The sequence below is a fragment of the Tiliqua scincoides genome, chromosome 11 (assembly GCF_035046505.1).
Source record: "Tiliqua scincoides isolate rTilSci1 chromosome 11, rTilSci1.hap2, whole genome shotgun sequence".
Taxonomy (NCBI): domain Eukaryota; kingdom Metazoa; phylum Chordata; class Lepidosauria; order Squamata; family Scincidae; genus Tiliqua; species Tiliqua scincoides.
This window is the reverse complement of record NC_089831.1, coordinates 5079140-5094708: the sequence shown is the minus strand read 5'-3', so window position 1 is coordinate 5094708 and position 15569 is coordinate 5079140. Positions and strand designations below refer to the sequence as shown.

Sequence of the window (15569 nt, the reverse complement as noted above, 5' to 3'; positions counted from 1 at the left end):
GACATGGGGATGGCTGGCATAGATGTGAATGTGCACAGAGAGAGAGAGAGAGAGAGAGAGAGAGAGAGGCACCAGAGGGTTCATGGTAGTGCCTGTTCCAGCTTTTGGGCAGCCCTGGGGAAAGAGTCCCGAGAGAGCCCTCTATGGTGTGCTCCCCCTAGGCTTTGGAGGATGCATGCATGTGCCACCCTGACCCCATGGTGCTCGTGGGAAAGGAGCCTGAAAACAGCCCCCTTCACCACCACCTGTACAGTTGTGGGTCATTGGGTGAAGGAAAACTCAGGTTCGCTGCTGCCACCTGCTCTCCATGACTCCTGGGTCACCTTCCCATTGGACTGTGCCCCCCAGTCAGCTTTCCCAATAATGGTGGGGAGCAATGACAGCAGGATTTGCAAAATGGTGCCAGGAAGAAGATGTTCTTTCCGGTCCCTAGAAAGTTAGTCGGGACCCAGGGCCCAATGATCCATTGCTAGAACTTCTCTCCCCCCCCCCCCACACCGCAGCAGTTTTCCTACCCATTGGGGAAAAGCTACAGGGGGATTCTGTATGGAAACATGGCCAGAGGGCTTATGCTGCCCCTTCTGCCTGCTATTTCTTCCTCTAAGCAGTTTTACATTAAAAAGCAAAATAGTCAGGGGCCAGTAGCACCTACCTGCTTTATCAAGTCCAGTTTGGCCTGGAGAGTTGTGTGGGAGGAGGGAGGACTCTGCCATTTCTCACTGTGCTGTGCTGTGCTGTGAGCTTGCTGTAGACTTCACCAGGCAGCATTTTATAGCTTCTTCTAGGAATCAAAGCCTTGCAGAACCTGGGAGAGCCAAACTTGTCCTGACTTTCCCCACTGTCACTTTTGAACTTGGGGGGGAGGGCTGGACCAAAAGGTGATGCAAAGGCGATTGCCAAAGATGCAAAGCCCTCCCCCCCCAAAAAATGATGTGGTACTTCCATGCTTTGGAAAGCGTATGCATCAACTATAAGCCCTCCCAATGCTCAGGAACTAGGCAGTGAAAGGCAGAAGGTTGTCATTCTAGTTATGGACATTCTAGAGCATTCTAGTTGTGGGTCATGGCCCAAAGAAGGAAGTACATTGCGGATGTTATCTGCTTCCCGGGTAAAACTGCCCCATTGGGCTCTGAGCCCTTAACTGGCTGACCAGGCTATGACGGGGAGCAGCAGAAGGAGGGTTTTTCATATGGTGTGGGGGAAAGAGGCTGGTCTACATCTGCACTGCTCATTGCTGCACCCAGAATGCCAGCCAGAGGCCAGGGGCCCTTTGGGAACTCTTCCAGCAGCAGCGGGCAGGTGACTGTAGAAGACCATCCACATGTGAGTTAACATTTCCCAGTGCATTGCTAAGAAACAGGAGATCTGGGAATGGAACAGTGGCACTGGGGGAGAGTAGAGGTTGCCCCCCGTGGCCGCTGTTTTTGGACACTTCCTCAGGACTGGCATACTTAGCTAGGGTGGAGAGCAGCTGCAGCAGTGGACCCTCCTTACCTCAGGGCCCCGGTCTGTGCCCCATCTGTGAAGCCATAAGGCATGCTTCCTTGCCTGAAGAGCACATGCTCAGGGATGGACCCACATCAGGACCAGTGCCGCTGTAGTGGGCTCAAACAGATCTCACCACTTGCAAATTGCCCTGGAAAATGGCATTTCCTTTGGCTCCCAATGGGAACCTTTTTCAAGAGCAAATAGCACCCATGGGAGAGGCCTATCTGGGCAGGGAATCAAAATGGGTGGGGGAGTTGCTGCAAAGTACAGCCCCCTCCAGATCAAAAGCAGCTGATTTAGAGCCTCTGAAGCTGGAGGTTCCATAAGTAGCCGGTTTGGCTAATAGCCACTGATATGCTTCTCCTCCTCTATCATTTGTCTAATATCCTCTAAACAGCATTCACTTAAGGGCCATCACCACACCTTGAGACAAGGAACGCCATACATTAGGCATCATGTAAAGCAGTTCATTTTGTCTGCCCTGAATCTGCTATCAATTAATTTCTGGTGTTGAGCATCGGGGGGGTGGGGTGCACACATGATTGAGACATATAACATGAAGCACGGGATGGCTAGAGTGGATAAAGGGAAGTTCTTTTCTCCCTCGCGCAACACCAGAACAAAATTGTTCTGGACATCCACCAAATTCTTTTGGACATCCACCAAAATTGACTGGTGGAAGAGTTAGGAGACATTTCTTTACCTAGCATGTAATTAATCAGTAACATGTATTTAATGTAATTAATTAATCAGTGGAACTCCTTGCCACACAATGGGGGGTGGTACCTGGCCTAGAATTCTTGAAAAGGGGAATGAACAGATTTAGGGAGGAAAAGTCCATCACAGGTGACAAGTCATGATGGAAACCTGCAACCTCCTGGTTTTAGAAGTAGGCTACCTCAGAATGCCAGGTGCAAGAGAGCAGCACCAGGAAGCAGGTCTTGTGTGCTACCTGAGGCATCTGGTGGGCTGCTGTGAGAAACAGGAAGCTGAACTAGATGGGCCTTTGGGCTGATGCAGCAGGGCTCTTATGTTCTTATATAATCAGAAAAAAAACTTTATTTTCCATTCCCTGCACACCATGCATGATTTTATAAGTCTGTACCCTGTTCCCAGTCAACTTTCTTAGAAATCAAAAGACCCCTACAATGTAGTCTTTCCTTATACTGCAGGTCATTTTGATTTCCCTCTTTTGTACTTTTGCCAGGTCTGTGATGCCCTTTTTGAGATGTGCTGACCAGAACCATTGCAGGATTTTGGATGAACCCAGTACAGAAATTGCTTCCTTCACTATTTCCATTCAATGGGTCAATGTTTCCACCGAGTTCTTCTCCAGGACCTCAGGATCTCTTTCCCGGTTTGTCACCGACAACTCAGACCCCATCAGTCGGGATTCCCCCCACCCCAAATGTGCAGCATTTTACATTTCTTGACAGTGAACCACATTTGCCATTTGCCCCCCCTTCCATTCACCCAGTCTGGAGAGATCCTTTTAGAGCTCTTCACAATTTGCTTTGGATGGTTTAAGCCACCCTGATCAGTTTGGTGTTATCAGCAAACTTGGCCACAATATTGGCTTACCTCTAACTCCAGTTCATTTGTATTGGCAACCTTCAGTCTCGAAAGACTATGGTATCGCGCTCTGAAAGGTGGTTCTGGCACAGCGTCTAGTGTGGCTGAAAAGGCCAATCCGGGAGTGACAATCCCTTCCACACCGGGAGCAAGTGCAGTCTGTCCCTGGTCTGTCTCCCTGGCTATGGGCCTTCCTTCTTTGCCTCAGCCTCAGACTGTTGGCAAAGTGTCTCTTCAAACTGGGAAAGGCCATGCTGCACAGCCTGCCTCCAAGCGGGCCGCTCAGAGGCCAGGGTTTCCCACTTGTTGAGGTCCATCCCTAAGGCCTTCAGATCCCTCTTGCAGATGTCCTTGTATCGCAGCTGTGGTCTACCTGTAGGGCGCTTCCCTTGCACGAGTTCTCCATAGAGGAGATCCTTTGGGATCCGGCCATCATCCATTCTCACGACATGACCGAGCCAACGCAGGCAACAAGTTAAAATACATCCGAGTATCTTACCTTGTTCCAAGACAGATCTTGGGAGACCCTGTTTCTTTACTTCCCCCCACTACACAGTGGAGAAAATTGCCAGTTCATTCCTACACTCTTTAACCAACTACAAGTCCATAAAAGGATCTTTTTCCATTCCATGTCTGCTATGTTTACTCTAGGGTCTTTGTGAGGGACGTTGTCAAAAGCTTTATTGCTTATGGGGTCACTCCTTTCCAAAAGCTTGTTGACACTCTCAGATGACTCCAGAAGATCAGAGAGGCAGGGCTTCCCTTTACGGAAACCATGCTGATTCTTCTTCAGCAAGGCTTGTTCTTCAATAGGCTTGGTAATTTTATTTTTAGTCATGCTTTCCACCAATTAACCCAGAACCCCCAGCTGGTGTTTGAGTTTAGGCCCCAATGTGTGTCTTGAAAGTGTAACAACTTTGTGTCCTTTGCCCTTTCACAAAAAGCTCCATTTGCATGACTCATGCACAACATTCATGTATGCACACTTCCCTATGCCATTCTCACACTCACACCACCCACCCACACACACACACCCACCCCTAAAAAATTCACGTCTTGCAAATCTTCACACTCCTCGTCTCCCTGTCAGTTGACCATCTTTCCACCAGCTTCAAAGTGGAGTATTTGTAGGCATACCAGGGCACTGCAGCCACTCAGCCAATGGGTGGGGAGGCCTTATTTCACTCACCTGCAGCCAGTAGCTGCAGATAATTCAAAGGCTGACACCTGCATTCACTTATCTTTGGCCCATTTTACCTGACGAGGGGGGGGAAAAACCTGCAAAACCCACTTCTGGACACTTTGTGGCTGGATCTATGACTGCAGCAAGTGCCCCAACAGATGATCCAAACTGGGCTTTGAGTGCATAAATATAATACACGGGTAATTCTCATTTGCCAGCCAGACAAGAAGAAGCAGAGGTGGACTCAGCACACAGTTGTGTTGGTTTATTTATTAAGTTGGATTCTGGTAGCTGGTGGACAAGGGAGGATGGTCTATACATTGGGCTGTGGGATGGAGGGGAGGGTGGGGGAGGGGAGAACAAGGAGGAGCCAAAAGGCTCAAATTTCCCATGACAATAAAAAAGGAACTAAAAGTAATTTCAAAACTTCTAAAAAGCATCTAGAAGACGGCGGCATTCTCTAGGCAACACCCTCCCTTACAGCTCCTACTAGCGTCAGCGGGCAAAGCAGGGCCCCGCAGGCAGGCGAGGGGGGCGGTTCACAGCTCATTGTTCCTACGCACTACAGGAGGCCAAAGCATGGGGGGGCCCACGCTAGATCCTATGGCAATGCTGTGTCGGCAATTTGGTGGGGTGGTCGGGCAGGGCGTGTGTCGAGGGGGGCAGGGGGAAGTGGGTGCTCTGTACCCTGCATGTTTATTCCGGGGCAGCTCTTCTCTCCGGGAAGGTGCCTGGCCCAGGCTAGTGGTTTTCCCTCCAGCTTTTGCTGGCGTCCCTCCACTTCTTTTCTTCCCTTCAGGGTTTACCCCACTTACCCAGCCCCACAATGGCTTGGGGCTGACACCCCAGGGCTGCTGGCAGCATCGATGGGTGGATTAGAAACAGCACTGGGGGCTTTCTGGAAGATGCGGCCAGACCACGTTCCCAGGGACAAGAGTTGGAGTTGTTGTGCATCTCTCGGTTGTCAGGTGCCGCCATGCAACCTCCTCTGGGTCCCAAGACTGAAACAGGACTGGGGCAGAGGGACTGACTGGGGCAGGGGGATGTCACATGGCCATCAGCCAGCCTCCCTTCCTTCCCTGCCATCTTCTCTGGGGCAAGTGCCATCTTTCTTTGGAAGCCCAAAGCAGAAACCACCTGAAAGGACCCACGTATTGCTCGAGGCTGGAGCCCCAGGTTCTGATTGACCCAGGGAGGAAGGGAAGCAGGATCCCCTGAGCACCACAAGGCAGGCAGGGAGGGGCAGCAGGGCTGTCTGCAGGGTCGTGTCTCCTGGAGAACAAAACCACCCGAGGGCGCCACTCTCCCCTTGGGACCAGTTATCAGGGACGTTGGTGGGGTTGGGGTGGGGATTTGGCCACTCCCCAACTGGGACCGACCCCGGAAATCTTGGCAGATGCCGCGTCTGTGCTGAGTGCGGGGACCCACTTGTCTGGGTCTTCCCTGGTGCAGAAGTGCAGGTAAGGGAGCAACAGAACTCTGCACCTCTCCTGAGCGACAGATTGTGCTGGGTGGAGCCGGGCATGGGGGAGGGCAAGCCGGAGCCGCACCTTCCCAGCCCGGGACCAAATTGCAGAAAGGGTTTGTAGGTGTGCGTGTGTACCTGGCCCACACGCTTGTTGCTAATGCACTAGCCCTTCTCCCCATCTCTGGGTTCACCCCCCTCACTACCACCCTGTGTGTGTGTATATATATATATATATCTTTGTGTGTGTGTGTGAAAGAGAGAGAAAGAAAGAAAGAGAGGAGCCCGGGAGACTTACTCTGCCTCTTATGCAATCCTAGCTCTTCTCACCTCCATTCCACGAGCTGCTGGAGGCCTATGGGATGATTTTCGGGGAGCCAAGCCAATGCAATCCTGCCGAACGTCCCTATTTGTGTTTGCATAGTAAGTATCTGTTCATATCATATACACAAAGGTGAAGCAACTGTCCGGGTTGCGCACTCCATTCCAACCTGGTGGGAACAGCCGGGAGGAGGTGGGGGCGCACCCTGGGAAGCCCTCGGCCCCTTCCTGCCACCCAGGCCTCAAAGACTTTTGCTGGGAGCCCACGTTGGCATCCCTCAGGCACCATCGATGGATGTCGCAGGACCGAGCACTGAGACGGTGGGAGGGCCGAGCAGGGGTTGGGTGGGATGGCAGATGAGATCTGTCCAGCGTACTCCTTTCCCCAGGAGGCTGGGGCGCTGCATCAAGAAGGGGCTTTGGAACAGAAACCCCCCCAACACACACACACAATTGCACTTCTTTTCTCCCCCTCTCCTGGGTTTCCTGGTCCAGGCATCTGAAGTCAGGAGGAAGAACTGTAGCTCATGCGCCTGCAGTCAGTCGGTCATGCGAATAGGGCAGTAAAGTTAAGTCTCTTACGGAAATCATGCCATTTAAGCCTAAAGAATCATGGACAGCCAGCCCTGCCCCGGTGAGCCTGCAGCTCCACTCGCCTGGCCGTGTGGGGGGCACAAGGGGGGTGGAGGTCAGTGGGTTGGTGTCAAGGTGAGGCCCTGGTGGGGAGAACAAGAGAAAACATGGTTTAGAAACACAACACGGAAGCACTGAACTCACAGAAGAGATCACTGCATCTCTTTCAGACTCCAGTCAAGGCCACTTCTTCATCTGGAAATGTCGTCCAGACCGGCCTATCCATGAGGCTGACTGAGATGGTTGCCTCAGGCAACAGATTGGTGGAGGTGTGTGCCCACCCACATTGACTTACCTGTTTCCTACACTAGTCTTCCCACCCCCAGAAAAGGGGCCGGAAAAGGGGAACGGAGCACAAATACTTGCAAGAGACTCTCTAGGCCACCACTCTTCTGTCCTCCACACTTATATTCTGTTCTCACTCTCTTTCCAAAAGCAGGGAGCTGGAGGAGCAGCAACAGCAGTGCCTAGAGTACTGTCAGGTGACAAGGAGGGTGGCACCTGGCATGCACCTCAGGCCCCAGGAATTCTTGAGGCAGTCCTGATGAGTTCTCAGCAGTCTCATCAAACTACAATTCCCAGAAAACTTTGGGGGGGGAGCCACAATAATTAAAGTGGCAGAAAGCCAATATAGGTTTCTTGTGTAGATCTGCCCTGTGGTAAAGACCCATCTTTTTAGCCCACATGCATTGGGGAAGGGGGGGGGAGGCTCAGCTAGAACCGCTACCAAATTCTGAGTGGAAATTGAGGCAAATATGAAATCAAGACCTGAAATTGAGTGGAAATGGAAACAAAAGAGGGGTTTGGAGATAAAACAACTGCTTTGAGGAGGATCAACAGGGTCCTTGTGAGAGCCTGTTTTGCACAACCTGAAATTTGCCACAAAATTTCACGTCCAATGAAATTGGAAGGTTTCGGTTTAGGAAACACAACTTTGCTTACGGTAATTTTGAGAGAAGTCAAACAAGTTTCAGAGAGACTACTGAATTTTCTTGTGGGAGGGCATACATACCTTCCATGGCTCAGGGAAGGGCAGAGTGGCCCCTAGCTTCTCTAACCTTTTGTGATACCAGAACCAGGGGACATCCACTAAAATTGAGTGTTGGGCGGGTTAGGACAGACAAAAGAAAATATTTCTTTACTCAGCGAGTGGTCGGTCTGTGGAACTCCTTGCCACAGGATGTGGTGCTGGCGTCTAGCCTAGACGCCTTTAAAAGGGGATTGGACGAGTTTCTGGAGAAAAAATCCATTATGGGGTACAAGCCATGATGTGTATGCGCAACCTCCTGATTTTAGGAATGGGTTAAGTCAGAATGCCAGATGTAGGGGAGAGCACCAGGATGAGGTCTCTTGTTATCTGGTGTGCTCCCTGGGGCATTTGGTGGGCCGCTGTGAGATACAGGAAGCTGGACTAGATGGGCCTATGGCCTGATCCAGTGGGGCTGTTCTTATGTTCTTAACTACAATTCCCAGGAGGCCTTGCAGGTCTCTTGTTATCTGGTGTGCTCCCTGGGGCATTTGGTGGGCCGCTGTGAGATACAGGAAGCTGGACTAGATGGGCCTATGGCCTGATCCAGTGGGGCTGTTCTTATGTTCTTATGTTCTTATGATGACTTCTTAACTACTATTCTTAGAAAGTTTCTTAGTAAGTACGAGGGGGAGATGAACTGGCTATAACTGGGAGGAGCTGGGGGTGGGGCTTGTGGTTTTTCAGCATTCAGGATTCTCCTCTCCCAATTCCCCCCCCCCCCATTCAAGCACTGAGTTGGATATTCCAGGATGCCGCAGTACAAATGAAACCCTGGCACTGGGCGTGGAATTGGTTTTCTGACTCCCTGATAAACTCACCAGGTCTCACTGCAGCACACAGTAAAGGGAGAGACAGTGCAGCGGTGGTGCAGCTAGAGGGTGTGCAAAGTCCTCGGTTTTGCAGGGAGCCTCACTGCAGCGTGCAAGGGGCCCCTCCCCCTTGGAGCCATTCCGGGCGGTGGGAGCAAAATGGAGGCATATGCTTGGAATGGCTCCGAAGACGAGAGAGAAGGGCCCCTTGCGTGCTGCAGTGAGGCTCCCTGCAAAACTGAGGACTTTGCACCTCCCACTGCAGTGCAGGTGTAGAGAATGTCATTTGTGAGACCTGGGTTCAGATCCTGCTCAGATGAAGCTCCCTAAACCAGCCATATCTCCGTCTACCATTCCTGCTACCTTGAGCTCCTTAGAGGAAGGAGGCAAAGAATGCATTGTCTAGGGGTCAAAGCACCACAGAGCACATGCCGCTATGCAGGAAAGGCTCGTTTTCCCCATGTTTATGGAGCAAAGGATGGCAGCAAAATTGGCAGTACAGGAGCAGGTATTTCTCTCCAGATTGCCCCCACCCACACACCGTAATACTTTAAGGCAAGGAAGGTATGGCAGTGATAGCCCCTTCAGGCTCTCTGCTGCCCCCATTTTCAGTCCTCAGACCCAGAGCTCCCTCCCTGGGAAGAAGCACCTGCGACAGCAACACAGACTGACAGCGACACAAGCTGTCAAGACACAAGCAGCGACACACAGAGCACGGAGAAGCCACAGCCAAGCCCCAGCAGACTTCATGGGGCTGCCAGACCCCTTTGATAGCAGTGCCAGAAGGGAGAAGTCTGGCTTCTCAGGTTGCAGTGGTGCAAGCAGTAAGCAAGACTGCCCCGTGGAACTGAATGGACAGTGAATGCCTTCTGAATGGCTACTGAAAGCTCTGGAAGAAAGTGCTGTCTCTTTCAGGGCCGCAAGGCAGACAGAGGCTCCACTGGTGCGGTGCCTTCAAAAGGACCCCGCCTGCCGAATCTCAAACGTATTGTGCAGTTGTGAAAAGCACAGGAACCTTTTGAGGACTGCCAGATTTCAACCCATCTCAGTGTGGGAGAAGTTTGCCAGTGCCAAATTCCCTGGTGATTAAAGGCGGAGGTGCCTTGCTCTAGTTCGAATCTGACAACCCGAGAAAAGGCTGCAGTGCCTTCATAGTGAGAAGGGCTCAGCAGGCCAGAGACTTCCCTCTGTCAGAAAGAAGCCACAGCTGCTGATTATCTCCATGCCACCCTACATGGGTGGGAGGGCACAGAAGCAGCCCTTGTGGTCAGGAGCTTGCTGGCTTGACTCTCCCTAAATTTCCTGCTCACCCCAGCTCTGAGAAGTGGGGATCCTGCCAGAGGGGGCAAATGAGCAAGTGCCTGTGTGAGAGTTAGCGGGGATGCAGGCCTGCAGGAGGAAGCGATGATGGGAACAGAAGTGCTGAGAGGGGACAGCACGAGAACCTTCCTCCCAGGATGGCGCTCCCGAGACATGTTCCTCTGTGACTCCTACGGAAAGACAGCTTCATTCCTCCCTCAGACTCTCCCCATAATGATCCCTGCACCCCCCTCTGTTCCATGCTCTATAGAGTTGGAAAGGAGAAGTTGTGGCTCAGTGGCAGAGCACATACGCAAGGCAGCAGCTGTGCCCCACATCCCGGAGCTGAACCCAGTGCTCCCCCTGCCTCCCTTCAATCTTCCCACCCCTGGGAAGAACTCACAACTGGCAAGTTTATGGTTGCATGTGTGATCATGACCATTTCTTGCTCGTGTAGTTGCAACAGACTCTGCTAACTGCTCATTCATATCACATTGTGAGCACATCCCAGTCTTGACTGCATTCCTTCCCATGCCTGCCTGGTGAGACAGGCCAGAAGTGGCAACCTGCCCAAGGCCACCTGGTCTGGCATGTATACCTGACCGCAGATGCCAGGTCAGGGAAGTGTAGTGCCCCTTGCACCAAGCATGGCCACTGAATGCTCCGCTCCAACCCCAAACTGTGCACCACAAGAAAGACATTAAATGAAACCAGCAATTTTCAGCTGGGGTGCGGCGGAACTTTGGTGCCAAACAGCGGTTGAAAACAGCTGAAAAGCTCCTTCTGGTTCTGTGGCTCTGTTTTTAGGGCAACTGTCTGTAGTAACAAATTGTCCATCGGCAGAGTGGAGGAAGGCAGGGCCGGCAGAGGAGGAGGGACGATTTGTTACTACAGACAGTTGTCCTAGAAACAGTCACCAAGTCACAGAACCAGGAAACCAGAAAGCCCAGTCCCTTGGGGGCCAGAAGTGACATCACAAGAGGCATAGAGAAGACCATAGAAAACAGTGGGCTGTGAGCAGAAAAATGTTGAAAATAGCTGAATTAACAGTCAAGAGCTCCTGTGCCCATGAAGCCTCCACCCACAGTGGGCGGTGGGATATTGAGTACTTTCGGCAGTTGCATCAAGGTGCATTTCCAGTCAAAGAGCAGCATTAGGGCCAATAAGAATGCACATCAAAAAAAGCGCATAGCCCTGCAAACATGCTTACTGCTCCAGGGCTGATGGTGACAGAGTGGGACCTTGGACAGAGGGCATGTCTTTTGGTTGTGGAGCTCCATGTTGCAGTTTGAGGCTGGGAGGCCAGGAGGCGAAGCCTGCTGATGCCGCCATGGGTTTGATGCCCCCCTCCCCTCCCAGCCACTAGGTAAGAACAAAGGGGTGTTTACCTCCAGAGAGGCCACTCGAGGGGTGAGGGAGGTCACTGCTTCCCCCGTTTCAGGCTGGCTCGTTTCACTATCTGAGCCCCCATCCTGCCCCCGAGCAACTCCGATCTTGGGACACTCTCTGGAGCCTCCTCCTGGGTGACAGCAGCAAGAGACAGCAAAGCGGGACACAGTCACGGACAGACCCACAGGGCGGGCAGACAGATGGACAGAGAGACACAAGGAGAAGGATGTCAGATGGCAGGTGACAGAAGTCTGCAGTGGGGGGGATTGGAGAGGGGCTGCTGCCTCTCCACAGGGGTGAGGAAGAGAGAGGCGAGAGAGCAGGGAGCAGACGACAGAGAGGGTGTCACTAGAGCCCCAGGGCCAGGCCACCTGTAGGGGCGGATACCTTGCTGCTCACACTCTCCCACTGCCACGTGGCAGAGGTCACAAACCACCAGCCTTGGATTCTGGCCCATAAGGTCCCTGCAGGGAGCCCTCGATAATCACCTCTTCGTGTTGTCGCCCGTCACCCACACCGTCCGTCTCCATCCGCCGCACCACTTTCCGGATAATCTGTAGTGTGCGGGTAGAAAGAGGAAAAAACCATCAAGAGCCGTAACTGCACTGCGCCCGTTGTCTTCGATGCCCAGTCCTCACCAGAGGCACAGCTACAGGGAGGGGCGGTAAATATTGCAGGTGCCAAAACGTGCCGTGTAAGCGGCCCCTCCCATTCCCCCTCATCCCCAACAAAACTAGTTAGTGATCTTGCAAGCCTTTGGCATGACCTCTTAGCCTTCACCCACAACAAGACTAGTAATCAATCCTTAGGGTCACCATATTATGCAAGTCCATATTATTATCCCCATATTGCAGATGGAAAAACTGAGGCTGACAAGGAATGCCTTGCCAGAGGCCACCTTGCCTAAGGTTCATGGCAGAGGCAAAACTTTGAACTGGGAAACTGCAGATTTACAGCTCAGGGTCAAACTAGATACGACTTTAAGTGGCCCCCTTATCCACAGATCCTGTATCCATGGTTTCACTTATCTGCAGGTTGAGTCCACGGCCCCCCACATCCCCTTTGGAGGCTAGGAGTGCTCTGCACCCCTTGCCTCTGGAGGGTCTTCTGATTCCAGCAGAGGCCACCTGCATCCACCCACAGCCTCTGCCAGTCTCAGACTGACTCTTAAAGTGAAAAAAAGTCACTTCCATTTTTTGTGGGGTTTTTTTTAAAACTGGAAGTCACGTTTTTAATGCCTTATAAGGCGTGGCTTCCCCAAGCCTCCTGATGCCTTAAAAGGCATTAAAAACATCAGTTCTGGTTTTCTGAAAAAGCCTGAAGTGACTTTTTTGGACTCTCAGAGCCTGTCTGAGCTTGGCAGAAGCCGTGGGCTGATGCACGTAACCTTTGCTGGGCTCAAAAGACCTTCTGGAGATAAGGGGAGTGGAGCCCCCCTTGCCTCTGGAAGGTGGGGGAGTGTTCCCTGGCATCCACAGTTTCATGTAACTGCAGAGGCTTCCGGAACTCCTGTGGAGACTGGGGCACGCCTTCCATCTTCATTTGCTTGTTCTTGTAAGTGTCAGCCACCTGGAGAGTGCTAATCTGGATTGGGACCAAGGCCTTCTTCGCATGCTATGGTCCCCCTGAAAATATCCCCTTGGTCACCACCATTTTAGTCTGGGAGAAAAAGCTGCCCCAGGTGACAACCAATTATTTACTTGCACAATTTAGACCACAAGGTGCTTGGACAGTATGTAGCTCCAGATCCCTCAAGCGAGTCAAGCTACATGCTTTGGGGTTGTTGGCCAAGGCAACCTACACAACCATGCATATGCACACACCAAACACTGCACAAATTCACTTGCTGATCTTTCCTGGGGAAAAAAAGCACTTCCTCACTCCCAAAAGGCGCCGGTAGGTGGTGTCAAAGCTAAAAAGGTTTGGCATGGGAAGACTTGGGTTCCAACCTTCCACCAGCCATAAGGTTCACTAGGCCAGTTACCACGAGTTGGCCTACCTCCCTTCTCAGGGCTGACGTGAGGGCAATGTGGGATATTTCCAGGCACACTGCCCTCAGCTCCTTGGGAAAAAGGTGAGATCAGGCTGAGCTAAACACAACATAAATTAAAGAAGCATCACCCACCCGTGCAAGGAAAAAGATTCAGAGGCAAGTGGGGTAGCCACAAGTGTACCCTTTCTGCAGAGCCAGCAACTGAAGACCAGGGTCTTCTGCCCCAGTGCGGGGAGAGGGATGAAGGGTCCTGGACAGCAGTTTTTAATGACTTCTGCCAGTGCTCGCCTCTCCTTCCCCTTCTCTGGCACTCACCTTCTTTGTGACGATGGCACTCGACAGGCCTGGCACTCAACAGGCACTCACCTTCTTTGTGACGATGTTGCCTTGTTCGTCTGTGAACTGTTCCTCAGTCACCTGTTCCCCAGGAATATCCAGCACCTCATTGCCCTGAAGGAACAGGAAAGGAGAAATCCGAAAAGGGCTTTGGTCTGGGATCAGGAAGCAGCTTGATGCTGGCACAGAGCAGGACCACTTCCCACCGCCTGGGCACCATTGGACCTAACTCCCTGACCCTGGCCTGGTATGTGGTGCCCTCCTGTCCTGCTGCCTGGCAGGGGACCAGCTAGTCAGGGGGGCCACAGGGTGAGCACCAGGTGGACTCTCCTGAGTCCTCTGGACAGCTGCACATGCCCCCCCCCCAGCTACCTGGACGAAGACACGCCGGCGCACCACCCGGGTGGAGAAGGCCTCCTCGTCATCGCTGAGTCCCTCACTCTCGCCCAGCTCCTTGTCCAGCCTCTGGTGGATGTGCTTCAGCACGAAGCGGACAGAGCCCTGGGCAATGTGCAGGAGGTTTTGGCAGCTGACCAGGAAGAAGCCCAGCAGCACCAGGCTGATGAGCAGCTGCGTCAGGAAGCCGCACATGGTGACCCCTGGGAGGGGGAGCGAGCCACCAGACTGGTCGTCCCCACCCAGCCCAACCCCAGGCTAGTGCTTGCCTTCCCCCATGGCAGGAGGGCACTGCCCAGACTGTCAGTGGGAGCTGCTTCTGACTCTGGTGGGAAAGCAGGGACTGGAACGGCTGATGTAATTTTAGCTATTGGGCCAGCTGCTGAGTGGCACTTGGCCAAGCTCCCTTGTCGTCACCTCCCCACTCCGGTCAGCTCTCCAGCAAGGAGGGGCCTCGTCAAAGTCACCTAGTGCTCTAATTCAGCCCTGGCAGGGCCCCCACGCTCGGAGAGAACAGACCAGCAGTCCTCTGGGAGCGGAACAAGACACTCCAATGCCTGCTTTCCAGCCCAGGTCTCCTGGCAGTGCCTGGCTCCGCGGGACCAGAAGCCTGCCATGCCCAAGCAGCCAGGCAAGGGCCCTCTGCCTACGTTCAGTACAATCACCCACCGCCCTCTGGCATCCCAGGCAGCTCTATTTCTGGTCTCGTCACGGCTGGCTCTGGGCGAGAAGTAGCCGCTACCCAATTAGGAAGCGAACAGCAAGGCTGGCCAGGCGGGATATAAATAGAGCCTGAAATGCAGGGTCTGTAGCAGGCTAGGCCAGAATGAGAACTAAGCAGGACACATGAGCCAGGACTCAGCTGGCATGGGAGCACAAGCCTCGGTGTGGCGGAGAGTCCTGCCCATTCATTCACACATGCGTTCATTTGCTCAGCGTACCTGTTCCCCACAATTTGTCCCAAGACGGTCTGCGAAGGGGCTTACATACCATAAAAACTATTGCCATGCCATAATGAATTAAAAACAGTGAAACATGATGGACTGTGGGCAGATCACCACTTGGGGACCATTCTGTCTCAACCTGAGCTGCCTTTTGCAAGCTTCAAGCCATAAGATGCTCCAAGCCCAATGCAGTATGGGAGGGCCATAAATGTGAGCCGCAGACGTATTATCAGAGCAGATTTGCAGCATTTGTCCTATTTTGCATGATTCATTCCATTTGCTGAATGGCAAAGACGCTTCAGGATGCTGAAATGCTTGTCCCCCCAATCCCTAGTCATCTATTGTCTGGGATAGTCTCAGACATAGACCACACCTTCCCAAGACACAAACCTCAAGTGTTAGTGAAGTGCTTGTTTTCTCATTACAAGGAAAGATGAGGCGGGAGCTAGACATTGCAGAGGTACTGCGCACACTTTAAAGCAGTTCCCTGCAGCCTTACTATAGGTTAGAAATTGGTTGGGTTTTTTTAATTAATTAAATAAAAGAAAAAAATCCCAGAAAGCCAAATGATGTGCCCCACACCAGGGCTATTCAGGCTTTTTTTTTTTTTTTTTTGCTTCTGTGGGCGCTGCTTCTGCACCATAAGAAACAGACACTGTATACAGGAGTGGACAACTTGCCCCACACTTGTCCCTGCAGTTAAGTCCTGCC

The 15569-nt window shown here is 52.4% G+C and overlaps 1 protein-coding gene across 8 annotated transcripts in view; it reads right to left on the bottom strand.

Annotated features, from left to right (window-relative positions):
* Positions 1–4482: 4482 nt before the first annotated feature.
* ANK1 (ankyrin 1) overlaps positions 4483–15569 on the bottom strand; it is a 120775-nt gene continuing 109688 nt past the window's right edge. For 5 of the 8 annotated variants that reach the window (XM_066639197.1, XM_066639198.1, XM_066639199.1 and 2 more), the window contains 4 exons: positions 13549–13632; positions 11678–11743; positions 11189–11319; positions 4483–6745 (listed from right to left, as the gene is read on the bottom strand). In XM_066639197.1, the coding sequence (XP_066495294.1) occupies positions 11221–11319; positions 11678–11743; positions 13549–13632 (249 nt within the window). In that variant the 3' untranslated portion in view covers positions 4483–6745; positions 11189–11220. Of the gene's footprint in view, positions 6746–11188; positions 11320–11677; positions 11744–13497; positions 13633–13890; positions 14551–15569 lie in introns of those variants that run through there. The other 3 variants (XM_066639204.1, XM_066639202.1, XR_010794969.1) reach the window with 3 other exon arrangements.